A 25,797-nucleotide genomic window follows, 5' to 3' on the forward strand; every position below is an offset into this window, starting at 1 on the left:
CCTTCGCCAAAAAACGAAGCCCCTGTCGCTTCAGCACCTCATCCTGTCACGTCTTCTCCAACTCTCACGGACACAGAGGTGGAAGATTATGCGAAAATAGCACCATTCATTCCTTCACGAACCTCCTCCACACCTGATAAGATCTCCAAGATTCTAGGCTCGTCAGCGACCTCGTTCATGGGTTATAATGTTCCCCCTAAATTAGTAGGGAAAACCATTGCTGGTACGCAAAGGAATATGCCAAAGTCGACATCTTACCAGGCTCCATATACCCGGTTACCTAAGCGACATGCACATACGGTAAGAACTCCACGGCGCTGAATTAAAAAGTTGGAATAGACAAATGCTCATAAGAGTTTTCGTCTCAATCTAGCCTAGCAGCCCTGAACAACGAATTCAAGTTACAGATGATGGTGAGGTTTGGTATAGTCTGATTGTGACTGGGCTCAACGATGCGGCTACGATCAAGGAAAGCATCTTGAAGAAAATGGGGCTGAAAAACGATCCAGATCGATACCACTATTTTCACGAGAATGGACTGGAACCAGGTTAGTCTATACTTGGAAAGCGTCAGCAACAACAAGCCGGACAAACACGGTCATACTCATCCCATTCAAATCACCAATAGATGTCCCACTACAATCCCAAAGTCTAGTCCAGTTATGTCGAATGGCAGATTATTCGGCAGCAGATCGCATATTAGTGCAGCCTATAAAACAGTCAACATTTGCATATTTTCAAGAGCAAGTATGGAACAACTTTGCTTCACATGGAACTGATCCAAAACATTCAATCATATCCAACCCTCAGTTGCAAGAAGAGGCTGCTGCTAACCCATCACGGACAGGATACGACAATCCTCATAAATTTACCACTCCAGACGTTGGAGTTTCACCATCTTCAAGGCGCAATCTCAAGATTAAAGATCATGCAGCCTCCCCTACATATCCTCGGTAAGAGCCTAGCGCTATATGTTCTAATTGACCTGCGGTAAATCGACCTTAATTAACATATCATGCTTATAGGAACTATCTGTATTCGACCCCATCATCACACCAGAATTCGCCAGATTTGACATACGACACTAGTCGAAGTCAACAGTTGCGTGCATCTGAAAATATGGCAGCAAATGGACATCCTTATGTCAATCAAACTGGTTTTGAGCACAAGGGCGTACAATTGTCAGATCCACCTACTCCTCAGTTTTACGTAGATCCTCTGGAGGACAACCATCATGACCCCATATCTGGTTATTTTCACGATGGAGGTGATGACAGATTTGACCATCATTTCGATAACAGCCATAGTATCCCTACTGGTATTTACCAAAGTGATGACAATGGTGGATTTTCAGGGGGTGAAAATGATCCAACATCCCCCGTAGCAACAACCACTGCACAACGGCCTGCACCGTGTTCCGTCAGCTTCTGGGCTGTCCAGCCACCGTCCATGAAACATAGCACTTCAGATTCCGGCGTTAAAGCTTCTTTTGACCATCTTTCTTTTAGTGAACAGTCGCAAACACCTCCCATACCGAAAATCATCACTCAAGATCTATCCGATTCACAAAATACAGATTCGGCTGGAGGAACACCCCCTCAAACACCTACCGCTGACACTGGCTTCTTACGACCAGCCAGCCAACCCTCTGCTGACAAGTTCTGGGGTGAAAGACCACCGGTAGAGCTGATGCAAAAGTATTTGGATAGATACTTTTCGGGCCATGATTTGGACAAGGAGATCATTGTCGAGACTCCACCTGTCGTTGAACCACCAGGTCAACCTAACGTGGTTCCTAATATGAACCGACAGCCTCTTCGACATAAGAAGTCCATTCGTGTGGTTGCCAAAGAAGCAAGTCGGCGATGGAGTAATAACAACAACGCGCCTGTTGGTCCCATGCTGCGAAGAAAAAGCACCAAGATGTGGGGACAAAGAGTTGTTGAAGTGAAGCCTGGACAGAATGCTTCTGAAACACCTACTGTAGACAGAGCCATGGGATACTTTGCAAAATCGGAGGCACCAGGTAATCAATCAAATTTGAAAAAAAAAAAAAAAAGGAAAAAAATTTCGATGATCTACCAACCAAACAATTTTAAGAGATTCCCCATGTTTAACCCTTCTTTTTTTGATTTTTCCCTAGTTTGTACCAAAATTCAATGGATCAGGGGTGCATTAATTGGCAAAGGATCGTTTGGCCGAGTGTATCACGCCTTTAACGTTGCCGCCGGCGACTTCATTGCCGTCAAACAAGTGGAAATCCCACATACCAGCGGCGATCGTCTCAACCAACAGCAACAAGATGCTGTCGATTCACTGTATCAGGAAATCACGTTGCTCAAGGATCTCGACCACGACCATATTGTTGAATATCTCGGCTATGATAAAGACGACTCAGAAGGTGTCATTAACATCTTTTTGGAGTATGTCTCTGGTGGTAGTATATCAAGTCGACTGGCACGGCATGGTGCCATTGAAGAGCCAGTAGTCAGACATTTTACCAGACAAATTTTACTTGGCCTTGAATATCTTCATGATAGAAGTATTTTACATAGGGTGAGTAGTTACATTGCATGGGCATCGCAGTGACTTGGGTGATACTAAATATTCATGGGTATAATACAGGATATCAAAGGTGCCAACATCCTTGTGGAAGAAAACGGTATTTGTAAAATATCGGATTTTGGTTTATCGAAGAAGAATGATTATGAAGATCCCTATGATCAGAACTCACACATGTCGCTACGAGGTATGGATTCATGGACAAGCAGGACGCTCAGCTTTTATAGCCTATTGTTATTAACTAACATTGTTATCGCTTTTCTTCATGATTATAGGGTCAATATACTGGTAATTGTCGTGAAGCAAGCATAGCCAACGCCAACTGTAATTTGTCTAATATCTGTTTGTTTTTAAACCACTTAGGATGGCGCCTGAAATGGTCAAGAGCGAGAAGTACAGCGCAAAAGTGGACATTTGGTAACGTATCCTTCGACGTATATCCCCCACAATACCTTTTATTCATCTTTTTCAATCGGACAGGAGTACTGGTTGTACCGTCATTGAAATGTTCACTGGCCAACGACCCTGGCTGGAGCTTAATCAGTTGGCGGCTCTCTATAACTTAGGTCATTACAAGACGCCGCCTCTTCCTGAAAACATATCCGACGTTGCTCGGAACTTCTTGGAACTATGCTTTACCATGTACGTAGTCGTTCATATATACCTGGACAATATTATGGTTGGTGCGCTAACTTTTGTGCTTCTCTAGCGATCCAGAAAAACGACCCACTGCATCGGAATTGTTGTCCCATCCCTTCTGTAAATCAGACGTTAACTTTGAATTCACGGTACGTATTACTGCTTGTGGTCTTGATTCAACCTACACATCTTTAATGACGTTACTTGCTGCCTTAGGACTACGTCTCGTCTGGCAAGATTTAATATCAATTGCAGTGGTCCCGTTTCTTAACTCATACGTAATTCTAACCATTAACTTAAACCCCCCGTCTTTGTCTTGTTACATATACATCTCCTTTACCTCCATTGCGCTACTGGGGAGCGCTTAGTACATAGAAATCACTTGTAATTAAACATTTCCCTTAAAACTTGCTTTGCAATAATACATTTGTTCTTCTAATGCCATAGATTTATTTTGAAGGATCGTACTCTATAATAACAACGAACATGACTTAGCCCAATGGATCAAATAGATCAAGATCCGAAGACTTTTTGTGGTTGCCCGATGTCTTGTTGACATTCGCTCTGACTGAACTCGACATAGGTGCCAATGGCTGCAGCATACCCGACGACATCGGTTGGTGTTGTGCAGGCATTATTGAGGGTGTGGAGTTAAGAGAAAGGCTTTGCATGGCAGCATAGTTGGGTGTAGTGGATGGCGCTTTGCTAGAAAAGCCTTGTGCAAGGTTATTGCTTCTGGGTGGTTGGAGAGCAGGAATGGACGTGTTTGCATTCCAGTTGATGGCAGGCTTAGATGCCTGGTTACTTGACATAATAGGAGGTGACGTTTGGCCAGCAAAGTTTGGAGACATTGAAGAAGACTGTCCGAAGCTTGACGTCTGCTGTCCATAGCTTGTGGTTGGTTGCTGTCCATAACCTGTGGGCTGAGATCCGAAACTTGAGTTATGGGACCCAAAGCTGGAGGTTGTACCTCCAGTACCCATTGGTCTCATTGGAGCCTGCATAGGGCTCATGGTGGCAAACGATGGGCTCGCTGATTGTGGTTGCTGATAAGCTGAATATGTTGAAGGATTGGTACTGGTACTGTATAACGAGGCTTGGGTGGGTATGGATTGATTCATGGGCTGTGGTGAGTAATTGAGGGGGCTAGGCGAAGGTACCGACGGCTGTTGATAGAAGGTAGGGGTGGTAGGTATGCTACTGGTCATATCACCAAATATGTCGGAGGCAGCAGCATGTTGTTCAAGCGGGTTGCCATTACCCATTTTTCCGTTCACCAAGCTTTCAAAATCGACTCCACCGCCATTCGTAGTTGCATGACTCCCGCCTGTCACAATAGCCGACTGTTCAGATGTGATCCTCTTCGTTTGCTCCTCCAATGACTTGACCTCACGCAAATGTTTCGTATGAGCTTCCTCTACTCGGTTAGTCAATTCTCGGATTGTTTTCATAAATTTTTGAAACTGTAGCAATTAGGTCAGTAATTTTCAAGTGCAATTCAGCAAAAGTGTTGACGATGTATTGTTACCTGCTCGAGAGTCAATAACGGTCCAAAGCTCATTCGCCAGAGCTGTGGTAAGATCTCCGTTGCAATAATTTCCTTGTCCAGATGTTTTCCCATTTCATCATAGACTGCCAGAGTAACCAGCTAATAAGATGAAGTTAGTATAAACGCAGCAAGAGAGTCAGACAATTATGTGTACTACAAATATTTACCATGACAGCAGGCTCTTTTGTCTTGATCCCCTTCAACAATGGGACTAGCTTTTCTTGCATAGTAAACTGCAAGAAAAAGGGTTCGCAAACGCGCCGTTAGTGCCAACTGCTGGCTACTCTATTGACGGAACTTGAGCAAAAGTACTACTCACCTTGTCGATGACTTTGATCATAGCATGGAAGCAGATAAGCGTACTAACTTTCACAGAAAGTACCGTGGTAGTCACAAACAATGACTGGGTAATGGTTTAATATCCAGGGTATCACGATGAAACATATTCAATGGAGGACTTACCTGTACACGTGGAAACAATGAGTTTTTGACAGTAGTATAATCCAGCGACTCTGCTAGTACAGGCACCATTCTCAGGGCTTTCTCTTGCACTACTGGGACTGGATTTTCAAGTGCACCATATATCAAGGGCATAACATCTAAACCAATAGCAATTAGCGACAGTTTTACCAAAGGGAATAATATCCATGCAGCAAATACTGACCATCGCGGAAAATCTCTCTTGGTGTTTTCTTTTGGAAGATATCCAACTTTTCCAGTAGGACAATCATATTTTGTGGTGGATCACGAAGTGTGAAGATGGGCTTCAGGGAAGGCAGAACTTTTTCGCAAAACTCTTGCTGGTCCAACTTTTCGGTAATTATAAAGATATTAGGAAGGGTAAATGGTAGCAAGCTGTGGTCTTTGAGTTCTTCCAAAAGAGAAGGGAGAATCTACATAGGTCACGAAAAGATGAGTATGAGCTTTAACAACATTCACACTTCATGGAGGTGAATTTTTTTTTTTACCTTTCTGGTCAAAACACGATCAGGGAATTGACCCAGGACTCGCGACAAGCCTTTCATGAATTGAGATTTCTCTTCCCTGGTCTTTTCAGGGAAACTTTCAAGGTATTTCATGGTGGATACCAAAATATTGTCAAAATACTTGGAACTTTGAAACTCCATCATCGTCATTCGCATAGATGGCTGACGAACAATCAATCGACGTAGTACCTCTGTAATGGAAGCGTTTCCTTTCAGCTAAATGTAAGCGACCCATGCATAATTTTTTTAACCATCTACCGACCTTGAAGATGAGCGGGAACGTTGTCGTAAGTAAAAGATGTGAGACTTTCTATACACCTTTGGTATTTCCGCATATTATTAAATGTCCCAAACAATGATTTTCCTTTGTTATGCACCGTGTAAGCAAGGCATCCAAGTGAAAATGCATCGTTGGTCACCGCTATATCGTTATCCAACACGAATTCAGGTGCTAAGGAATGAGATTGCCAATATGAGAACTACTGCCAATTGCATACAGTCTAGTGGGTAAAGTTATTTACCAGCATAGTCGAGATTCATCTGACAGGAATCTGGCATGTACTCGCTATAGTCGTCAAAGGATTCGGCAGATCGATCGGGGTTGTTCAAGAATACGCTGAATCCAAGCCTATCATGAAGGATTGCTTAATATGCGAATTAAGAACTAACCTCACTCTAATCAAATTTTTCCTCACCCTCCAATTTTCCAGTCACCCTGTTGCAAGGTCAATGGTGAGTTTGTCTGCAATCAAGTTCTTGATCTACAGTGTGGATGGTTACACATACCTTGGCGTTAACGAAGATGGCTTCAGGTACCAGATTTCGATGAACTACTTTTGCGTCGTGATTCAAAAACTGCAATCCCTTTCCAACTTGAAGAAGACCTTTTTGAATCTGTCGAGTAGAAATGAATTGATCAGCCTTTGCAGAAAAAAATCACCAATGAACCAATTGTCCACTCTACGAACTTCCAACTCATCCAGTTCGAATCCAGATATCTCTTGGGGAACTGGTCCATCAAAGCCATCTATATTTCCCATTAAATTGTGAAGTGACGCGAGAAGAGGTTCTGTTGCGAACGCAATCGACGAGCGTGATTCTGTGACGGGTTCAACGACTTCCAAAATGGCTGGATGTCGCAAGCGAGTCAAATTACTCGCCTAGAAGAAATGACTTATAGTAAGTACCATGTTCTTGTAGATTTTTTTTCAACCATCTCCAACGACACATACCTCCTTCTTCAACATTTCGTACACTCGATCGGTGTCGGCTTTGGAGGCGCCCCTTTCTCTTCTGGATCCAGCTTCCAACGACCGCTTTTCAAAAATCTGCAATAAAGTCACATTACAAGTCAAGGTATACCGCATGATGCCATAATTTTTACATCTACACTATGGAATGGAGCACGTCGTTGACGCTGCACGGCAAAAGGATACGAAAATAGCGACTTGCTGACCGGTTGTTTTGCGATTGGCAGAATAAATCTTCCACAAACCGGCGGATGCGATTTGGCTTTTCACATCATACCTCGATGTAATGTTATTTGTTATAGAGCTGATAAATGAGTAGAGTGCTGAACTCATTTGTAGCGGTTAGTGGAAGGCGAGATGGAGGGAAGAAATACCCAAAGCGGGAGATTTTTCTGGGCATGAAAAGTTCAGTGCCGAGCCTTAAAAAAATAAAAAAGTCATTGTGCTCGCGCGCTTGTTCCTCAGCTTACTCAGTTTTGATCATGAACTATGAGCGATTTTGATATTACTACATTTCGTTCCAAGTCCAAGAAAACCGGAAAGAAAACTCGTCGACTAGATCCTTCATCCGTCACCACCTCATTTACCAAATATCTTGAAAAAAGTGCGTCTAATTCTGAGTCTTATGGACGTGTCTGAAGAGAAATCTAACATTTGCATTATTAGGAAAAGAATTAGGATTAGATGACTCAGACGAAGATGCTGAGGAGGTGGATGTAAAAAGGAAATCACAAAAGCTCTCTGAGAATAGCCAGGCCAGCGAGCCGGAAACCACTGAGAATACACAGCCCTCAGGGGAAACTGCGCGTTCAGAGGAAGCGGTGGGATCTACTGTCGTTATGGCAACCGTCAATGCCAGTGTCGAGACGGAAAAAAATACATTGTAAGTTTTTGACAACGGTGCAAAATAAGTGATCGGTCCTGGTCGTTAACCTAAACCTATCAGTATCATTTTGGATTCGGACGACGATGATCAGCCAGCAAAAGCACCTATGCCACCAGTCGCAAAATCACCGGTAGATACCACCCATGACACCTCCATGGTTGAGAAACCAAAAGAGGACGAATCAACGTCGCAGAAAGAGCCAAGTTCACTTTCACTTCTTGATGATTTTGACGACTTAGATCCAGATCTTGCATCGTCCTTGATGGAATGCCCACCCGATCGTTCTTCTCGAGATACATCCATACACCAGTTACCTGCAAACAAGATTGCCCTCAAGTTTCAAATGCAATTATACCCTGTACTTGAGACTCCTCATTCGCCGGCTGTGCAGGCTCTCATCAAGATCTTGAAAGTTTACGTGCTGGATGTAAGTACTTCATCGCATCGATGATCAACACATCAATGGTTCTTTATGGTCATACTGACATGTTCTATAGCGCGATACTCTGGAACAAGCTTTCAACGCCTTTGTCCGCCACAAAAAGTTGGAGGGGAGCAATTTAGTCTTTATCTACAATAATGCCAAAGTTTGGCCAATCGCTACCCCTGTCAGCTTAGGAATGCAAGTTGAGGATGTCAATAATATCGGTACGTACAGACGTTCCAATGGCTGATAACATAGGAAAGCGTAGGTGAATTGATACTTAGTTTGCTCTGTAGATGTATATTTTCACGAGGCGTGGTTGCAAAAGTTAGAGTCGGAAAAGCAGTCCAGGCAGGAACGACTTGCGCAAATGCGACCGGAAGAAGAACTATCGGACGATGAGATAGATATCCATGGTGGATCAACTCAGCCCCCAGAAGAAGACAACGGGCTTTTCCTCAAGATCAGAGGTAAAAATGGTAAAGATACAACCTTGAAAGTGAAGCCGGTAAGTGTGCAGCATATTTGTGTTATTTAGTATGGCCTTCCCAATCTAACCTTGACCCTACACAGACTACAACAATTGGCGCGCTGCTCAAGCATTATCGATCGTTGAATAATTTGGGCGACATACCCATAAAACTCATGTGGGATGACGAAGTTTTAGAAGAGAGCCAGCAAATTCAAGACACCGATCTCGAAGACGAGGATATGATTTCGGCGACTTGGTAGAGTTGATGTATAATAAAACCACCAGGCACACAAACCCAGTGCATTTGTATAGTATATAATTTGACATGTAAAGTAAATAATTAAAGAATATTCTTCAAACTAAAAAAAAAAAAAAAGGAGGGAAGTTGGCGATTGACAGGTTTATCTTCTACACTAATGAAAGGTGAGCGAGTTCAAAACAGGGCTTACTTTGTCTAAAGACTTCCTCGCGGTTTCTTTAAAACACATATGTTATGGTACACTGACATCGTGGGGTAAGAATATACACTTTTGGAATGCGTTGACACTGGAAGCGGAGGAGACTGCGACAAGGTAGAGTGGAATTACGGGGTTCATGACCGGTGTAGCCTAAACATGAAATGCGCGGAAAAGCTGGAGAGGCAAAATTAGAATTTTACAATAATCCGTCTAGTGAATTTCTTCAGCACCCCACAGTCGGCTCCAACCTTATTCAAATCAAATAAAAGAGCGCCAGAAAAGCTGCAAGTGCATACTAAACTTTTTTAATATTTTTTCGATGGTGAAAATCACAGACCAGCAGATAGAGCAGTGGCGTCGCGATGGCTACGTGCTCATCCCCAACTTTTTGTCAAAGGAGGAGGTAGAGGCCGCCCGCCAGGGAGTGTTTGAATGGTTCTCCCCTTCTTGGGATGAGTACGTTGCAGCAGGTCGAAAGGTCAACTGTCCAGAAATCAGGACATTCCCATGGAACAACTCTGGTCTCAACCAGTAAGTGTTTGGTTATCCATATATTCTGAAAAATGGTAGACGATGGCTGATTTGGCTCCATAGGATTGTTCTCAATGATGATCTTATTGATGCCGCAGAACGGATTCTTGGTACTAAGGATATTCATTTGAGGTGAGTGTAGAGAGAGGGCATCAAATGTTGTTTTGTGCATTGAATGCTAACATAACTCTATGACAGTGAAGCTCATCTTGGCATGAAGTATGCTGGTAATCCAAGTAACAACAGTGCTCCTGACGACTTCCATCAAGGTAAAGTGAAGTTGGCTCAAGATGCTCTGCAGGTTGCCTCAACGCTGCTAACGTTTCGACATTTCTTATAGATTGGCGTAACAATACTATTGGTCCTCATCATGCCGAAGACTTCAACAGCCCCGCTTTCTTCTATTGTCTTGATGATGTAACGGAAGGTGAGAGAGGAAACACCAGCTGCTTTTGTTTCGTATTGACCACGGGTATCTAAAGCACTCTTTATCTCTCTTTCAAGGAATGGCTCCAGTACAAATGGTTAAAAACGGGTTGGAACCCAACCCTCAAAATGTAAGTTTGAACCTACAGGCAGCTATCATCTCGCACATTAATCAAAAAGTGCTGAGTTTTTTCCCTTTCTAATTTCAGGCCGAGAAATTTTACTGTTCTGCGGGTTCACTTTGTATCTATTCAACTTGGACTTGGCACGCCTCATCTGAGTTCACTGCGAAGGAAGGTCATCGACCAACAATGTGGCTAGGCTTCAATAAGAATGACCGTATGGTGAGTTGAATTTTTCATTGTAGTTGACTATAAGTATGGTACTGATGGTTCTCTGCAGTGGGAAGGTGGACGGTTTTTCACTATCAAGTCCACGGGAACTCCTGATGGATGGTTGCGTGCGATCGGCGAGGCAACTCCTCGTCAACGAGAGCTTCTTTTCTTCCCTCCTGCAGGAGATGAAAGATGGACAGATGAGATGATTAATGGCATGGAAAAGCGTTATGGTCCATATGGTTTTGACCCTAAGCCTTATCGACAGGCTAAAGCGGAGAAGGTGGCTCAGGCTTAAGAGTGCAGTGCGCTATGCACACTCATGTAGCACGTTCGCTTTTTACGATGTATAATGATGAAATAAAGCTCTATGTATTTTTGTATCCAAACTAAACATTCATAGTGTTGACTTAATGTTTCTGTAAGGAGATATGGGATCCATCGCGGAGAAAGGAGACACGATTTTGAACGAACGGCAAGTCACATGTCTGATCAAAACACACACACAAAAAACGCGTCCAAAGTAATTTCCATCGCGTAACTTGAAATCCCTATTATTTTATTATTTTTCTTTTTTATTACACGTAACACGCTCTCCCAACACCAATTCCAATGAGTGATACGGCAGCAGCGCAAATATACTCTGCCGTCTATTCGGGAGTGCCAGTGTTTGAAATGAACGCTCGCGGCATTGCTGTGATGCGTAGACGAAGCGATAGCTACCTCAATGCCACCCAAATTCTAAAGGTTGCCGGAATCGAAAAGGGCAAACGAACAAAAATCCTAGAACGCGAAGTCCTCATTGGTGAGCATGAGAAGGTACAAGGAGGTTATGGTAAATACCAAGGCACCTGGTACGTAGTTACTACCCATTTCGCTCATTGTATGGACAACTCAACTCATATAAACTGGTTTTTATTTTTAGGATTCCCTTTGAGAAGGGCAAGGAGCTTGCTGAACGCTATGAAGTTGCACAATACTTGATACCGATATTCGAATATGATCCAGCAGAACATCAAGATGAATCAGGAGAAGATATTACCCCTACCAAAGATGAAGCCATGGGTATTCGTAAACCCAATACGTCCAAATCGACTATCACTAAAAAATTAGTGTCCAGCCCACATGGTCACAGTCAAGATACTAGAAATCATGATCATCCCATGTCGTCACCCCACCGCACAACAGGAAACGATACACCTGCACGCGCGTCGTCACCCATGTATCGCTCATATTCAAACATTGAGGAACCTTTGCGAAAACGCCTTAAAGCCATGTCACCATTTGGCAGTCCCAGTCGAACCTACACGTATGATAGCCAGCAAGAAGACGAGCATGATACCCCTGGAGAACGGCATCGAGCTGTCCTAATGTCACTTTTTCTCAATGAAGATCCCGATCATGTTCCTGATCTGTTCTTGGAGCACAACACTCCCAGAGATTTGAATATTGAACTTGTGATAGACGACCAAGGGCATACCGCTTTGCATTGGGCAGCCGCATTGGCTCGACTCAAGACTCTTCGACAGCTTGTAGAACGTGGTGCCGACATACAACGAACCAACTTTGCCGGCGAAACAGCTTTAATGCGATCTGTGCTTGTTACAAATAACTATGGTCAACAATGCTTTTCAGACCTTCTGGATATACTGTTTGATTCTATCAACAGTGTAGATCAGCAAAAGAGAACAGTGTTGCATCACATGGCTCTGACAGCCGGTATCCCTCGACGTGCCACGGCCTGTGCATATTATATGAGCATCTTAATCCAGAAGCTACATGAGAAATTGGCTGAAGACGAAAGATCGAGATTGCTGGAGGCTAGGGATAATAATGGTGATACAGCACTGAACATCGCTGCAAGACTAGGAAATCGCAAAATGATGGTCACGCTGATTAAGGCTGGTGCGGATCGTTATGCTGCCAATAATGTTGGTTTGAAACCTGAAGATTTTGTGAATGATTTGAAAGTGAGTGGTGTTCATCGTACGGAGCTATGCACAAGATGTGAGTGTAAATTAACCTCTTCTGCCACTTTACAGACTGGCGACGGCGATTTGGACATGGAGGTGTTTAACAGTAGCCAAGTTTCTGGAACCGATAGTCTATTCAGCCGAATCGACAGCACCCAACATGACACATTGGACACTTCCCTATCCTTTCCAGCGCCGAGTAAACGCAGTCGAGAAATCGTTTCTGGTAAATATGGACGCTGCTTTCTATATATATTTTGCAGGCGCAATGTCTCACCTGCTAAAAAATCCTTTTCTTCATATCTTCAGCTGTACAAAAGATTGTGAACGACTTAGATGCGGAGTATACCGGAGAGTTGTCACTGAAACAACAAGAAATACGGGAAACTCGTGAGGAACTGAGATTGTTACAAGCTCAATTGGATGAAGCTCAGATGACAACAGCCACTTTGAAGGGACAAGCTTTGAAACTTGAAGAAGCAGAGAAACGAATCAAAATGCTTGAGGCTGCTCTCAATGGCCGAGATGGTGGACTGTTACACTTTGACAGTTATGGAGGTAACATGGTGGAAGACCCGAACTCTGTGTTAAGTGTTCTCAACGAGGAGCAACGCAACGACAGTCAGATGCTCATGACCCACCACCCTGAAACTGAAAAGGAGAATTTAAGCGACAATGGAACCAGCACGCCAGCGAATGGAGCCGTCCGACGAGCACTTCTTCAGTCACCACGCCCTAGTAATCAACTGTTAACGAATGGCAATGTAACGGACACTGTACAACAACAGGAAGCCAAGATACAACAGCTACAACTCAAGATCAGCAGTTGTACCAAGTCGGAACTGGAGATGAAAAAGCAGTTGGAGGATCTGGTGGCAAAAACGAGTGAAAAGGAAATGCAATACAAGAAACTTATCGCTGTATGCTGTGGTATTACGTTGGAACGAGTGGATGATCTTCTACAGCCTTTGATTCAAGCCGTCGAATGCGAACAAATGGCCAACCTCGATATTGGAAAGGTGGAGGATTTTATGGCCACCGTTCAGCATGATGGTGGAGATGGGACAGCCATGTCTATGGACGATACCATGACCATGGCGGATGCAATTGGCCAGCAGTAAGGAATTGGACCCTCGGTTACCCTCCATTTTAATGCGTGCGCTGGCAGCACCCGACCCCCTCCCATTTTCGCACACTCGCCTGTTTAAAAAAGCAACTAGTCCCATCGTTTGGCGCTAATTGGCTATTCTCACATCCCTTCTCGCTCTGTCTGTAAATAATATCTCTCTATATTCCCAATCACATCAATTAAACACGCCTGCCATTCTTTTTTGTTGTTGAAAAAAAAAATCTAATATTTTGGGCTTGTCATACTGAGTTCATATAAAGTAGCATAAGTTTTTTTAAATGGGGTACCATAGGGAAAAGAGAGTAGGTGTTTAGGAATGAAAGAGATTCAAGGTATATAAAAGTAGATAACGATATAAAATATGTATAAAAAAAAAAAGCCGGAGATGTCTATATATTTTGGGGCAATTGGAGAAGATATCATTTGGATTTACTTTTTGCGACTGAATAGATCAAATCGTTCCTTGTTTTTCTTGATGGGACTTTTTGAGCCAGCTCTATTTTCTGTGTCTTCAGAGTCTCTAGGAGGAGAATCTCTGTTCTTTAAGACAAAGTTTCTATCGGTGGTATCGGGGCGATAGTAGTTGAACTCGACGCTGAGCAAAGTTTTGCAAAACTCGTGGATCATCGACTTCAACACCTCATACCGCCGTCGTGAAGAGTTGGACACGGACATCTGTGCATCGGTGTGCGGGTTGGTGTAGAGCAAGTCATGCTGACGTTCAAGGTATTGCAATAAGAAGTTGACGGCGCGGTTACGGCAATTTTCATCATAGTAGGTATTTAAGTCTCCACAGTTGGTGACCATAGCGTCCCATACGTTAGCGGAGGTAAAGCGGTGGAAACTGTGATCCAATAATCCGAAAACAGCTTGTTTGGCTTGGTCAAATAGGCCATCCAGGGCTTTTGCTTCCAAGTCTTGGACCACGTTTCGCTTCACTCGATCATCCAAATTCACTTCAAAATGACTGTTACGTGTCAAGTAAGCTTCATAGATATGCTGGGCTGTGGCGAGTTGTTGAGTTTGCGTTTGGTATACAAAAGACTCATACTGTTCGACTTCGATGAAAAAGAACTGGTAGAAAAAAAAAAAAAGGTTAGTATCACCACCAAAAAAAAGGAAGCCAAACCGAAAATGATTAATTAACTCGGCCGTCATCGAGCACACGCCGCAAAAAGTAAAAAAAGCATTATTCAAAAAATAACTTACCAAGTTTTCTGATGAGAACTCTTCCAAAAGGTGATAAAGGAAATAACACAAAGGCACCTTGCTCTGCAAAAGGGCCTTCAGACCCTCCTTGCGAATTTCACGAACACAAATATCCAGGGGAGGTTGTTCGCCAAAGAAATTGTTCAATTTCCGGTTAGTCTTGGAGGTTTTGACTTTGTACAGAGTATGACCATCCGAATTAGACAATGTGGTAATGTTGGCCAGACTGGAAAGAGAGCAAGAGCGGCTGCGGCCCCCTGAGGCGGGTGCTGCGCTAGATTCTTCGGGGAAGTAGGAGATGGATTCTGACAACAGGTTGGGAGTAAACGGAGGAGCAGAAGGGTTGGTGTAGTACTCAGGAATAGTGTTGTTGGATGTATTGCTACTTCTTCGAGACATAGTGAGTTGCTCTGCAATAGACTGTCGTCGTGATGACGGTGCCTTGTTGATGGATTTAGGGGTTCGTGGAGAAAGGATGGTGGCATCATTGATGTTCACTGAAGACAAGCTGAGACGAGATGGACGTCTCTTGATGGACTTTGGACGATGTGGTTGTTCGACTTCCATTGGAAAAGAAATAAAAGAAAAGCGAAGAAATTTTTAATGGGCCAGCCATTATTTTATATAGTCATGGCGGAGTAGCATCTAATTCTGGCAAGGTCGGTAACAACGTGGTGTACGGAGTGCGAAACCTTTTCATTGTCTTTGAAATTGAAGAGAAACACAGCCAATGACAATGAGGATAGCTAATGTGGCGGGCAAAAATAGGTTTTGTTTTTTTTTTCTCTTTCGAAGGTGAACCCTTCGATAATCTGTCTCATACACGTCAATTGAAGCTGAGAGTATTTCTGGGATGATCTTATCCGTCACCTTGTAGATCCTCTTCATCTGAAACATGATATTTCTGCTAAGATTTTATCAATTGTATGTGTTTGAAAAAGCACCCCACTGAGCAGAACATCGTTTGTCATACGTCAAAATGAACGCCAGGAAGTGGAGCTAACATTACGTGTCAAAATATATGGAACCAATTAAAAGCTGGAATCCTTTTACTTCCGCTCTCAGCGTTTTTATTTTAATTGTGAGTGACGTGATTGTGAAGCAATTCTAATTGCAATAGCGTTAAGGTAGGGGTCAGCCTCTATCACGGCACGTTCTAATTTCCATGCACGTCGTGCAGTACCTTGTTCCGTCCATCCGATGAGTGTATCCTTCTTGAGTTGGGCCTCTCTTAATTGCGAGAGCATGACCTTCCCAGTTTTGGTCTTTCCCATGGCATTGAAGGTTTCCATCTCCAGCAACATATCCTTTGTAATTTTGACATCCTTTGTTCGTCGAATGTTTCGAGGTTGGTCATATACAATTAGTTTGGATACATAGTTTCCGCTCAACCAATGAATGAATGCTGTCGGCGTGACAGCCGATATACCCGCTAACAAAGACGGAATTAGTCACCGAAATGATTATTAAATAATTACGAGTTCAGCTGCAGCCTGCTCACTTACCCAATACTGATGCCGCTACAGGAGCCTGTCCAGTGGATAGCAGTGCAGGGACAGCGCACATTCCGCAAATGGTAAATAATGAAGCTGTGATTTTATACTTTCGGATAGTCTCAGCAAACGGTCCTGGTCAAAAGAAGAAGAATGAGGGAACAATGTGAGCATGAAAGAGGGAAAAAAGATACGCGACGTAGTTTGTATATGTATGCTGGCTGGAATAGATTGTACGTACCTAAATACACCAAGGTCTTATCTTCTGGCTTTGAAGTTGAGGCGATCTTGCTATTGGATGTGAATGGACCAGCAGCTTCTTTTGGCAATGCCGATTGCTGCCTTATGAATGAAGTTGCAAAGCATCGAGAAGGGATTCGTGCCTTACTAATAGCGTTCCTGCAAGTTAAAGCGTACATGGCAATGGTGGTAGAATGCAGTTTGATCCTCCAAAGCTCGAGCTAAAGGAAAAGCGGTCCCTCAACTAAGCCCCCGAAAAATCCCACAGGTGGAACCATCAACACAACACAAGAAACCACACCATAGATGATATCTTTAAGAGCAGAAATCAGCAGTAGATTACGAATTGAATCTACTATAATGGCATGGGCTCCATACTGTATGCTGCTGCTTCAACGAATTATGGCTTGTAGACAGAATTTTTTTTTTGACTATGTAATGGAGGGACGAAGGAAACCGGTAGCCATGTGCCACGGTTGCCACGCTGAAGCCATCCATATAGATACGCTGGCCAACCCTATTTTTTCACTGTTATCAAATCACCCATCATGCTAGTCACTTTTTTGCACTGCTTGCTCCACCGCAACTTTTGAGTTTGGCGTGTGTAGCGTCCGAAAGCGCCAACACTTTCTCCCGCACAAATACGGAAGTACCGCAACGACGGTAGATCAAAAAGCTTCTGTCTGGTTCTTTTTTGTTTTGCACGTCGCATTTTTTATTATTTATAGGATTAAATCGAGTGGGTAAAATAGATAGCATGAAATACGGCAATAACATGCTATTAGAAAGAAATACAACACACACTATATCTTTTAGCGCGCTGCATAAGATATAGATATGGCTCGTGTCCATGTGTATAATAGGAATGGTGGGGATTCTAAAAATGAAAGATGTGGAGTGGGATAGTATAGGGACCCATAGGTCGCTTACTCACGAAGGGGCAGAGGAGTTGCGGACAAGCTAGTCATTAAAGCGAATATAGGAGTATTTTTCCACATGTTTGGTATCGTTTATGTCGTTCATGAATCCAGGTGCATGGCACAGCCAAAGGTGTATCGCTGGGCATAAAAGTGCAAGGAGGCGCGATAGTGGAAGAATATTCCCAAACAAACAAAGATATGCCAGATCGCATGGCTATGAAGACCAGCAAAGTCGAAGCGGCCTGGGTACATCTTTTCCGGGAAGCGGTTTGCATCTAAATGGAAACGGATAAAAGTTCAGTCACGGGGGGTTTTGCTGTACTACACATTGAAGCCCAACAACTTACAGATTGCCACACCGAAGAGATACATAGCTACACTGTACCACACAGGCTTCAAGAATTCCCAGGTGCTGCTAGGGCCATTCAAGAAGGTGATGTGGACCACAGGTACCGCCGAGCTAAAGGCCATTAACAAGAACACGCCAATACGAACAGGTCGAAAAGGTTTGGTGTCCCAAAATGGGAACATGGGCATGACGATTCCAGTGGAACCAACCAATGCCGTAAACATCATGTAGCGAAACTTTGCAACAGGTCGGCAATAATATGAGTAGTACTCGGTCATGAGAACGGACGCAGTGATCAAGATAGATATACCAATATAGTCAAGTGTGGCTGTAAAGCTCTTGATGGCATGTTGGGAGTGGCAGATGAAAGTGTGATAGATGGAGGAGCAGATCAAGCACTTTAAAGCAGCCAAGAAGAAAGTGAGCGTGATAGCCCGATCATTGGTGGTTGCTTCAGGAAACTGTTTCTATAAACGAGATAGGTGGATTTGAATTTAACTAGACATTCTTCCGAGAATTCGTCATGGGAGAGTTTGTCCACTTACGTTGAAAGCGTAGACACCTAATCCAGCAAAGAAGACAAATCCTATAAGATGACTCCAGATATTCATAGTTTCGTTATGAAGAGCAAAAATGGACTTGAGGCAAGCTCTGTTGCTTTGGTAAAACCGATAGCTGAATTTCAATATGAGGGGTTTTGAGTTCGTTAGTCAACATAAAAAAAACACAACAAAAATTTAGGCTCTGCAAATAACGAAGGGGTCCAGCGACTTACCCAGTAAGAATGTATTGGTTCTCTTGCCATTCGTTAGGAAGTTCATCGAAGGATAGAAGGCGTTGTGCTCCTACCACGGCAGCTTTGGCCGTATCCCACTTCTCGTGTACCTGATCATCCACGTATCGAAGGATGCCCGTGCTATCGGCATCTTCAATTTCACGGATTTTTGAATTGACAGAAGCCAGCAATTGCTCGGTAAACGAACCGTCTTCCTGTGATGGTAGAACGGAGGTGGACAGTGACCGTGAGCGACTAGGCTGGTCATGTTTCTCAAGTGACTCAGAGGCGGTGGACTGAGAGTGTCTACGTGTATGTAAACGTGGAGACGGAGGCTTCAGAGTGATTACTTGTGGCTTGCGTGGGCGAGCGGTAGTAATAGTTGTCAACGCTGATGTCGACATTGTGAATGAGAGTCTGTGGAGAGAGAAAGAAAGAAGAATAAAAAAAAATATCGGGTTTGACATAAAACTAAATTGCAGTTGTTTTATTTTTTAGATGCCAGATCAATTTCGGAGCCAAATGCAGCAATCACCAAGATTTTCCCCAGTTTCGTTGTCAACACCAGCCCTTGCCCAGCCGTAGCCTCACTATCCTGAGGCTGCTTACGCAGGCCATTTGCTGCTAAGACGCCGTTATCACAATCTCCTACATACAGTTACCTTGCATAGTGGTCGTCCTAAGTGACGGATCACTCCCTATGTCCCTTGCATTTATCAAAAATCAGCCGGAAAAGAAACCAAGGATAAAGTAAAAAAAAAAAAAAAAAAATCATCTTGGTCATCCCCGTTAACGGATAGATACTTACCAACGTGATGAGCTTGGTTCGAAATGGCAGGCATCCAGAGGGTATCTTTTGTTTGTGTTCTTCGCACCACCCAGCGAATAGTAACGACACAACCACACCCATCTGCTTAACTAGCCCCTAGTCACGTTTATGTGCAAGTAAACCTCTTTGTTAGCACGTGTGGATGGCCATAACCATCAATGTCTTGACATCATTTTTTATTCTCGCACGCACAAAAAATCTTGATCCACAGTCAGAACAGTTGTAAAGTCGATAACTAGACGTATTTTATTGAGAATGGAACGGAACGGCACGCATCGGCCCAAAAATGCCGTATTTTACTACTGAAATAAAAAATTTCGGCCCTGCTACACACCATTGGTCCAGTACGTTTTCATCTGACACCAATGAGTATCTTCTTTTGCTACTGATGTTTCAGCGGGTCGTTCCTAGCACGTGGAGTGGTAAGGGTATGCCGGACCACTTCTTATCATCAGGGCATTTGTTAGAGGTTGTGTAAAAAGTCACGGGAAAAGACCGACGGGCGCGATTCCGTCGGTCAGCATGTTACTTCCTGTGACGAGCCTTGTCAAGTACCGTTGCTTGGCCCATGCATGCTGCCTGAGTCTATTTTACCGTTGGTCCAGCCAGAAAAGTCATTTGATATGCATATGTACGAATGGTCCTCCTTCCTCTATACACTAATACAGTACTGAAGGGTCAGTGTACCTAGCTGATTTGACCAGTGATATTTATCACCGGCAACACTAAGAAAATTAGACCGAAAACTTTGATATTCAAAAATTTTCCTAGCCTAATGATAAAAAAATGAAATCCCACTAAAACCGTTTGAGGATTGGAGTCATCAAAACAAAAGTCTTTCACACAGTCTCTCATTATAACATTTTCTCGCTTATCGGCATAGTACGTTTGTTATGTTTAATTCTATTCTATTGGTTTCTGATGATACATGTATTATAAGCAAGCAACGACAGCCGTTCTAATATATACATTCAATATGATGTTTATTTTTTTGGTAAAACTGTTTTGGTTTTTTTTTGTACGGCTATGACAAGATATTGCGACACCAGGCCGACTAATATCTTGGTAGCAAAATTGGCAGATGTTTTTACACTGAAAAAAAATACATTCTATAGGTGGGGGGGACCTGACCATCTTCTTTTTTTTTACATGCAAGGTCAGAAAGAGAATGAACGGTTTGGGGGTTGGCTACTTTGTTCTTTAAGCCCATTCCCAGGAGATGGAGATACGGCCGTCAGACATGTCACCAATCTTTTTAAAGGCAGAGGGTGAGAGATCCAAGCTTCCACTGTCGCACTCGGGGCAGGTGTCGACGATCTTGACAGTAACAGAGCCATTGGGACCCTTCACTTTAGCGGACTTGCCGCAATACTTGTTCTTACCCATTTGGGGTGCGTTGAGAGCAGCTACCATTTCAGAATCTTCGTTGGTTTTTCCACAGCTTCCTAGGCCAACGGAATAGTAGGTACCGTCACCTGAATATTGAGATCTGCGTTGAATGGATGCAGCAGGAGCGGCCATGGCGCATGAAAGGAGGGCTGCGAGCAGAACAAAAATGTAGCTAGTGACTTGCATGGTGTCGTAGAATTGGATTATATAAAAATGAAATGAAGGAGAACGTCCAGCGTTTGATGAAGAAGAGAGTGCTAATGAATATGGTATGAAAGTAATCCGCTGGCCCTTTTATACATTTTGACCAAGAGGTCTCGACACGCGAGCGGACACATAAAAAAGTCTTTTTGACGGCGGAGATGAGAGGGGACCCGACTCGAAGAGTCTTATAGCTCGGTACGCTGAACTACTTTTCAAGTTCTTTTGTCTATGCGTCGGTCTAGAATTCAATACTTTACCCTCTAGTGCCTTCTAGCGTAAATTACGATGATCAACAAATTACCTGTTTCATAACTCAAGGGAAATACCTCGTAAACGTGCCCATGCGTTAAGCCTTTTGGTCACCACTGTGAAACGTTGCGCGATATGACAGACTCCATCATATTTGTTCAGCAGCATGATGTCTCAGCTGGAGATGTGATGAAAACAGGGTCCTTCAGTGCGAGCATGAAATGTGTTCTACTGTGGCTAATTAAGATTTTGGGTCCCATAACCCCTTGCAGCAGCTATTAAAAAATGAAAATTGGGGACCATTCACAAAATGTACCGCATATTAAAACAGATATTCCCATGATGGTATGTTTGTAAATATGGCTCCCATAAATTTATGTATTGAACGGGGAATGCTCTTTCAATAGCCAAGGTCCCAGAAACTCCACATGACGTGTAAAATGAACAGTCAAAGCGTAAGACGTGGGGACCGCCGCTTTGCATCCGTCAACAGCGATACCCAAGACTCGGGCACTAAGACCAGTAAACGGGTCTGCCACGCTCGTCCTCCCAGCTAAGATCAGGACCCTAGAATGCAAGTATCAGAAACGAAAAAAAGTCAAAATAAAAAGTGTAGGGATTTCGTTCTGGTCTGTGTTTTAGGAAACGCTTCCTAAAAAATTTTATGCGCTAAACGCGCTTCTTGCGAGCTTGACGGCTCGAGTGCCAATTTTGGCAGGTGCTAACGGAGTAAAATACTGTTTATGTGGGTATTCGCTGAGGCAACATCGCTCTGACTGCGGGAAAAGACGAGCCACCCATATTTGTACTTATCTCCTCGATGTAGCGCATCGATGTAGCGCAAAAAATAAGAAAAATGGGCCATTTTTTTTATATCACTTTATTACAAAAAAGGGTTCCTTTGTTCTGGGTCAGTCCATGGAAGCGTTGACAAACATGGGTGTTTCCATTCGTAAGCAGCAAATAGACTGGTTTCATTTACATTCGTCATTATTCCCGAAATTTCCACAGACATACTGGATGCCTCATGGCAAGAAATAAATGAATTGCCTTCATGTGATTATCATCCAAGCGTCCTTCAGCATTGGTGCCAAACAGCACACAATTTTGGATAAAATCGGAATACCCTGAACGAGTGTGTACATGATTTGAAAACAACTATCAAACATGACGTACCTGGCGAAAGGCGTACTGACTCGATCTTGCGAAAGCCTTAAGGGTCTGCGGTACAAAATGGGTGGGTTGTGCACGGCTGGCTGCTGAAATTATATAGTCGGCACATGATCTAAGTGGTTCAGATATCGAGATTTCCGCCAAGACAAAGCAAATTTGACAAAAGGTCTGTAATGCCATCATCGGCATTTCCTTAGACTTGTTCGATAATATTAGCTTCATGAAAGTGGGCGAATGCATTTGTGGCTTTCAGTAATATGAGCCCATAGGAGCTGTAGACTGCCTTGGGAAGCTGGAATCTTTTTTTTTTTTTTTCACGATATCACAATCCAGTAGCAGTATGTAGAAAAATTTCAGCTGCAAGCATAAGATAATGAGCACATCATCTCACCCCCATACAATATTTCTATGCATCTCCAATTTAACAATTGAAGTAGAACAGAGTTTCACACATATCTATTATAAGGTGTGAAGTACACCTGCGTTGGGGTTTAGCATTCCCATATTGTATTTGTTTGTTCTGAAAATTCAATGGAAAAATGGGGCTACCAGCTTGCTAGACAAATCTTTTTTCGGCCATGATCTGGCGCAATACGCAGAGTTGACATCCTCTTTGATGGGGGCATCTTTTTAGCACACTGCATCCTCACGGTCTGCTAAAATGGCAGGGTCTCGTATGACAGAGTACAGGTTGTGCTATAGACACTAAATCTCAGCGTTGAAAATCAAGCAAGGCTGATCGACACAGCTCATCGATAAATCACATGTCTGAGAGGGTAAGCATTTTCACGTGGAAGTTTTATCCGGCGAACGAGCCAATCCAGATAACCTTTTTTTTTTGGGTTGACTGCAGCCCTTTCTTCACCTTCCTGTCTACTTTAAGCATTTAGCTACATTTCACTTGCATGGAAAGAGTGTCTTCGTTTCAGAAACTGCATTCTATTCCAAAAGATCCGCACCACACACTTAATGTCGACGACTGGGCCGACGAAGGTTATAATTCAACTAGTCCATCACCCGATGAAAAGTCAAAATCCTTTGACAACGATAAACGAAAATGGGACCGAGAGATCCCTATTATGAGAAGTGCAGAGTCAATGTAAGTGGAAAGGAATCTACAATGACCTTATAGCCGTATTCATGAGCTCACTAATTTTTTCTGCCTCCGATTATAGACGTATGTCATATACCCCCATTACCTATCTGCTTACTATCCTAGCTATCGTCTTTCACTTCACGTCGTTGTACAGCCGGTCTACCAATTATACGTTTCCAGCCGTGTACGAGATTTATTGTATTGTATTTCACACCACTCATGTCTTCGCTCATTCTCTCGTCCATCTTCGATTTGAACGGATTTGCGTCATCTATGGCTCTTGGCTCGTTTGGGTCGGCTGGGTTCTCGGAGTCATGTCCTTTTCTGAACGACTTCCTTTGGATTTGGCTCATCCTACCATTGGTTTCTTCGGCCTCTTGATTTTGGAACGAAGAAATGCCTGGGGCATCATTATGTGGGAATTCGTTAGTCGTCTTGATGAATTCGATAGTGTCCCTGGTCGCCGAGCAAGAACAAAGTCATGGCTACTGCCACGTACCCTGCTGTCTTTCTCGGAAACAGGCGGTTTTCGAGTTGCGAGCTATCGTATTTGGTGTCTGTTAGGATGTGGTAGCGTTTGGAGTTTGATCTATGTGCCACTGGCTTGGTCCGATGGTTTCTCCCTATTCTATCTCCTTCATCCTTGGAAAATCTTGCGAGTCTTCATCTTAAATGTACTTGCTGGCGTTGCCATGATTTGTTTCTGGAGTTTCTGGACCTTCCAATACCGAGGAGTTGTCTGGCGAAGAGAGTTACGTAAAGGCGTCGCTGTGTGGTATAGCGAAGGTCTTGTACGAGCAGGCGATGTTGTTTAGAATATACCAATAATAGATTACCCAAGGTTTTTTTTTAACTTGATTCGGGGGAACCTACAAGTTTCATTCACATTCCTCAATGTAAATACTCTATTTTGTGAATAAAAACTAAGATGTCATGCACCACTTCAATTTGGATTAGAAAGGTTATTGAGAACCAGTATTTTGAACGAGTAGGATGTCCGGCTACATTCGTACATGGCGATCTAGCTGCGAGGGAGGGCCCACACGGTTGACACATGGTAGCAAAACCGTTACATTAGTAAAAGAATACCGTCTCAGCATCCCTACCCTTCCGTTCAACATCAGACGTTGTAATCCTGGCATCGCTCGATCCCTGTATCACCGTGCTGCGCACAAGTGTGCCACAAAATCAACACATGGAAGGAACCTTTGGGATCGAAGTAGCGTAATCAATCAAGAGCATGCATACTTGCTACGAACCAAAAAAATAAAAATAGGCATCGTATTTTTGACGCTTCCATGCAAGCAAAAATTGTTTATGTAAATGTTTCTCATAAAGCGCAGATTAAGGATGTTCATGCCACGCCTATTGGGCACCGTAAATGGAACTGATTCTCTTTGTTCGACCCGTCTCGTCACCGGCGGCGTCCAGCATCGCAGGTTGGTGTTGGGAAGGACTCGTGGCATAGTCAATGCAGTGCTTGGGGAACACACCTTTGACACCCCCTTTACTGACATTACGGCCAGTGACCCAGCCGTCGTCATATTCAACCAAAATCTCGACACGGTCACCGGGTTGAATTTCGAGTTCGTCACCTAAAGTAGGGGTGTATGTGGATATAACAGTATAAGTGCCGAGGGGTTGAGATTCAGCTTCAACTGGGGCGGCGGGTGGCATAGGAACAGGAACGGGTTGGGATAACATGGGTGGTGGTTGTGCAAAGGAGGTATCGGTCATGGCATGCGACTGCATGGGTTGTTGTTGGTAATGTGCAGGAGGTGGAGGATTGTTGCTACCGAAACCCATAGTGAATGGATCGACTGACATAGTTGTATTACGTTTCTGGGTCTGGTTTCTTTGCCGCTTTCGACGCAACATGAAAAAGGCGCCTGCACCTATCACCACAATCACGGCCATAGCTGCTATACCGCCAATAGCAGCTGAGGAAATTCCTCCAGAGCTAGTATCAGCAGCAGGAGTTGCAGTAGATGAAGCAACGCTAGATGTTGGTGATATGGTAGGAGGCAACGTTGCCGACACCATGGTGGCGGGTTGGGTAATACCACCAGCTGAACTTGAATCTACGACTGATGAATTTTTGGCGGCTGCAGATGATGATGTAGTAGATGCATGAGTAGCGGCAGCTGATGTTTTTTTGGTCGTGGACGTTTCCTTGGCTGGACGATGATAGTAAATAAACAGATCTCAATGTTCCCTTTGAAAAAGGAGGCTACACATACCGGAAGTCTTG

The 25,797-nt window shown here is 43.6% G+C and overlaps 10 protein-coding genes across 10 annotated transcripts; 5 read left to right on the forward strand and 5 right to left on the reverse strand.

The window, feature by feature from the left end:
* The first annotated feature begins 633 nt into the window (after nucleotides 1-633).
* On the forward strand, nucleotides 634-3,606 carry K450DRAFT_241482 (uncharacterized protein). Its single transcript, XM_051589098.1, has 9 exons — nucleotides 634-953; nucleotides 1,060-2,026; nucleotides 2,144-2,556; nucleotides 2,626-2,749; nucleotides 2,838-2,850; nucleotides 2,926-2,979; nucleotides 3,043-3,204; nucleotides 3,272-3,350; nucleotides 3,418-3,606. The coding sequence occupies exons 2-9, from the start codon at nucleotides 1,120-1,122 to the stop codon at nucleotides 3,442-3,444; spliced, it is 1,779 nt and encodes a 592-aa protein (XP_051444547.1). The 5' UTR covers nucleotides 634-953; nucleotides 1,060-1,119; the 3' UTR covers nucleotides 3,445-3,606.
* On the reverse strand, nucleotides 3,545-7,449 carry K450DRAFT_241486 (uncharacterized protein). The gene is made up of 14 exons (XM_051589099.1): nucleotides 7,173-7,449; nucleotides 6,969-7,064; nucleotides 6,705-6,896; nucleotides 6,523-6,630; nucleotides 6,432-6,451; nucleotides 6,258-6,364; nucleotides 5,999-6,187; nucleotides 5,719-5,927; nucleotides 5,415-5,643; nucleotides 5,213-5,349; nucleotides 5,070-5,153; nucleotides 4,918-4,983; nucleotides 4,730-4,849; nucleotides 3,545-4,664 (listed from the first exon to the last, which is right to left on the reverse strand). Exons 1-14 carry the CDS (start codon nucleotides 7,317-7,319, stop codon nucleotides 3,693-3,695), a joined length of 2,676 nt encoding a protein of 891 aa, XP_051444548.1. The 5' UTR covers nucleotides 7,320-7,449; the 3' UTR covers nucleotides 3,545-3,692.
* Nucleotides 7,450-7,467: 18 nt separating this feature from the next.
* Nucleotides 7,468-8,720, forward strand: K450DRAFT_241488 (uncharacterized protein). Its single transcript, XM_051589100.1, has 4 exons — nucleotides 7,468-7,590; nucleotides 7,653-7,869; nucleotides 7,933-8,299; nucleotides 8,370-8,720. Exons 1-4 carry the CDS (start codon nucleotides 7,476-7,478, stop codon nucleotides 8,544-8,546), a joined length of 876 nt encoding a protein of 291 aa, XP_051444549.1. The 5' UTR covers nucleotides 7,468-7,475; the 3' UTR covers nucleotides 8,547-8,720.
* An 825-nt stretch (nucleotides 8,721-9,545) lies between these two features.
* On the forward strand, nucleotides 9,546-10,900 carry K450DRAFT_280716 (uncharacterized protein; the record flags this gene model as incomplete). Its single annotated transcript, XM_051593368.1, has 7 exons — nucleotides 9,546-9,757; nucleotides 9,821-9,889; nucleotides 9,956-10,026; nucleotides 10,098-10,184; nucleotides 10,262-10,314; nucleotides 10,393-10,527; nucleotides 10,586-10,900. The coding sequence occupies 7 exons, from the start codon at nucleotides 9,546-9,548 to the stop codon at nucleotides 10,814-10,816; spliced, it is 858 nt and encodes a 285-aa protein (XP_051444550.1). The 3' UTR covers nucleotides 10,817-10,900.
* Nucleotides 10,901-11,079: 179 nt separating this feature from the next.
* Nucleotides 11,080-13,844, forward strand: K450DRAFT_210038 (uncharacterized protein). Its single transcript, XM_051584781.1, has 3 exons — nucleotides 11,080-11,372; nucleotides 11,444-12,717; nucleotides 12,801-13,844. Exons 1-3 carry the CDS (start codon nucleotides 11,131-11,133, stop codon nucleotides 13,610-13,612), a joined length of 2,328 nt encoding a protein of 775 aa, XP_051444551.1. The 5' UTR covers nucleotides 11,080-11,130; the 3' UTR covers nucleotides 13,613-13,844.
* A 1,907-nt stretch (nucleotides 13,845-15,751) lies between these two features.
* On the reverse strand, nucleotides 15,752-16,746 carry K450DRAFT_241498 (uncharacterized protein). The gene is made up of 4 exons (XM_051589101.1): nucleotides 16,564-16,746; nucleotides 16,335-16,457; nucleotides 16,013-16,261; nucleotides 15,752-15,936 (listed from the first exon to the last, which is right to left on the reverse strand). The coding sequence occupies exons 1-4, from the start codon at nucleotides 16,739-16,741 to the stop codon at nucleotides 15,905-15,907; spliced, it is 582 nt and encodes a 193-aa protein (XP_051444552.1). The 5' UTR covers nucleotides 16,742-16,746; the 3' UTR covers nucleotides 15,752-15,904.
* Nucleotides 16,747-17,258: 512 nt separating this feature from the next.
* On the reverse strand, nucleotides 17,259-19,152 carry K450DRAFT_241501 (uncharacterized protein). The gene is made up of 4 exons (XM_051589102.1): nucleotides 18,607-19,152; nucleotides 18,377-18,506; nucleotides 17,830-18,298; nucleotides 17,259-17,757 (listed from the first exon to the last, which is right to left on the reverse strand). Exons 1-4 carry the CDS (start codon nucleotides 19,071-19,073, stop codon nucleotides 17,582-17,584), a joined length of 1,242 nt encoding a protein of 413 aa, XP_051444553.1. The 5' UTR covers nucleotides 19,074-19,152; the 3' UTR covers nucleotides 17,259-17,581.
* A 1,483-nt stretch (nucleotides 19,153-20,635) lies between these two features.
* K450DRAFT_271859 (uncharacterized protein) lies at nucleotides 20,636-20,956 on the reverse strand (the record flags this gene model as incomplete). The annotated part of the gene is made up of 1 exon (XM_051593027.1): nucleotides 20,636-20,956. One exon carries the CDS (start codon nucleotides 20,954-20,956, stop codon nucleotides 20,636-20,638), a length of 321 nt encoding a protein of 106 aa, XP_051444554.1.
* A 2,120-nt stretch (nucleotides 20,957-23,076) lies between these two features.
* K450DRAFT_241507 (uncharacterized protein) lies at nucleotides 23,077-24,450 on the forward strand. Its single transcript, XM_051589103.1, has 3 exons — nucleotides 23,077-23,226; nucleotides 23,304-23,549; nucleotides 23,626-24,450. The coding sequence occupies exons 2-3, from the start codon at nucleotides 23,356-23,358 to the stop codon at nucleotides 24,359-24,361; spliced, it is 930 nt and encodes a 309-aa protein (XP_051444555.1). The 5' UTR covers nucleotides 23,077-23,226; nucleotides 23,304-23,355; the 3' UTR covers nucleotides 24,362-24,450.
* Nucleotides 24,451-24,890: 440 nt separating this feature from the next.
* On the reverse strand, nucleotides 24,891-25,765 carry K450DRAFT_241510 (uncharacterized protein). The gene has a single exon (XM_051589104.1). It carries the CDS (start codon nucleotides 25,587-25,589, stop codon nucleotides 24,912-24,914), a length of 678 nt encoding a protein of 225 aa, XP_051444556.1. The 5' UTR covers nucleotides 25,590-25,765; the 3' UTR covers nucleotides 24,891-24,911.
* Between the last annotated feature and the right edge of the window lie 32 nt (nucleotides 25,766-25,797).

Source organism: Umbelopsis ramanniana, assembly GCF_025399195.1.
Source record: "Umbelopsis ramanniana AG unplaced genomic scaffold K450scaffold_28, whole genome shotgun sequence".
NCBI lineage: Eukaryota > Fungi > Mucoromycota > Umbelopsidomycetes > Umbelopsidales > Umbelopsidaceae > Umbelopsis > Umbelopsis ramanniana.

Bases quoted from the DNA above. Each gene is read 5' to 3' on its own strand.
- K450DRAFT_241488 (XM_051589100.1), top strand. From the start codon at position 7,476: ATGAGCGATTTTGATATTACTACATTTCGTTCCAAGTCCAAGAAAACC. The intron at 7,591-7,652 runs GTGCGTCTAATT...TTGCATTATTAG, and splicing joins TACCAAATATCTTGAAAAAA to GAAAAGAATTAGGATTAGAT. The intron at 7,870-7,932 runs GTAAGTTTTTGA...TAAACCTATCAG, and splicing joins GAGACGGAAAAAAATACATT to TATCATTTTGGATTCGGACG.
- K450DRAFT_210038 (XM_051584781.1), top strand. From the start codon at position 11,131: ATGAGTGATACGGCAGCAGCGCAAATATACTCTGCCGTCTATTCGGGA. The intron at 11,373-11,443 runs GTACGTAGTTAC...TTTTATTTTTAG, and splicing joins GGTAAATACCAAGGCACCTG to GATTCCCTTTGAGAAGGGCA. The intron at 12,718-12,800 runs GTAAATATGGAC...TCATATCTTCAG, and splicing joins CAGTCGAGAAATCGTTTCTG to CTGTACAAAAGATTGTGAAC.
- K450DRAFT_241507 (XM_051589103.1), top strand. From the start codon at position 23,356: ATGGAAAGAGTGTCTTCGTTTCAGAAACTGCATTCTATTCCAAAAGAT. The intron at 23,550-23,625 runs GTAAGTGGAAAG...CTCCGATTATAG, and splicing joins ATGAGAAGTGCAGAGTCAAT to ACGTATGTCATATACCCCCA.
- K450DRAFT_241482 (XM_051589098.1), top strand. From the start codon at position 1,120: ATGGCAGCAAATGGACATCCTTATGTCAATCAAACTGGTTTTGAGCAC. The intron at 2,027-2,143 runs GTAATCAATCAA...ATTTTTCCCTAG, and splicing joins TGCAAAATCGGAGGCACCAG to TTTGTACCAAAATTCAATGG. The intron at 3,351-3,417 runs GTACGTATTACT...TTGCTGCCTTAG, and splicing joins ACGTTAACTTTGAATTCACG to GACTACGTCTCGTCTGGCAA.
- K450DRAFT_241501 (XM_051589102.1), bottom strand. From the start codon at position 19,073: ATGTCAAACCCGATATTTTTTTTTATTCTTCTTTCTTTCTCTCTCCAC. The intron at 18,507-18,606 runs GTAAGTCGCTGG...ATTGAAATTCAG, and splicing joins AACCAATACATTCTTACTGG to CTATCGGTTTTACCAAAGCA. The intron at 18,299-18,376 runs GTAAGTGGACAA...TCTCGTTTATAG, and splicing joins TAGGTGTCTACGCTTTCAAC to AAACAGTTTCCTGAAGCAAC.
- K450DRAFT_241510 (XM_051589104.1), bottom strand. From the start codon at position 25,589: ATGGTGTCGGCAACGTTGCCTCCTACCATATCACCAACATCTAGCGTT.
- K450DRAFT_241498 (XM_051589101.1), bottom strand. From the start codon at position 16,741: ATGTACGCTTTAACTTGCAGGAACGCTATTAGTAAGGCACGAATCCCT. The intron at 16,262-16,334 runs GTAAGTGAGCAG...CGTCTTTGTTAG, and splicing joins TGTAGCGGCATCAGTATTGG to CGGGTATATCGGCTGTCACG. The intron at 15,937-16,012 runs GTACTGCACGAC...TATTGCAATTAG, and splicing joins CATCGGATGGACGGAACAAG to AATTGCTTCACAATCACGTC.
- K450DRAFT_241486 (XM_051589099.1), bottom strand. From the start codon at position 7,319: ATGAGTTCAGCACTCTACTCATTTATCAGCTCTATAACAAATAACATT. The intron at 6,452-6,522 runs GTATGTGTAACC...ACCTTGCAACAG, and splicing joins CCATCTTCGTTAACGCCAAG to GGTGACTGGAAAATTGGAGG. The intron at 4,984-5,069 runs GTGAGTAGTACT...TTTTTCTTGCAG, and splicing joins TGATCAAAGTCATCGACAAG to TTTACTATGCAAGAAAAGCT.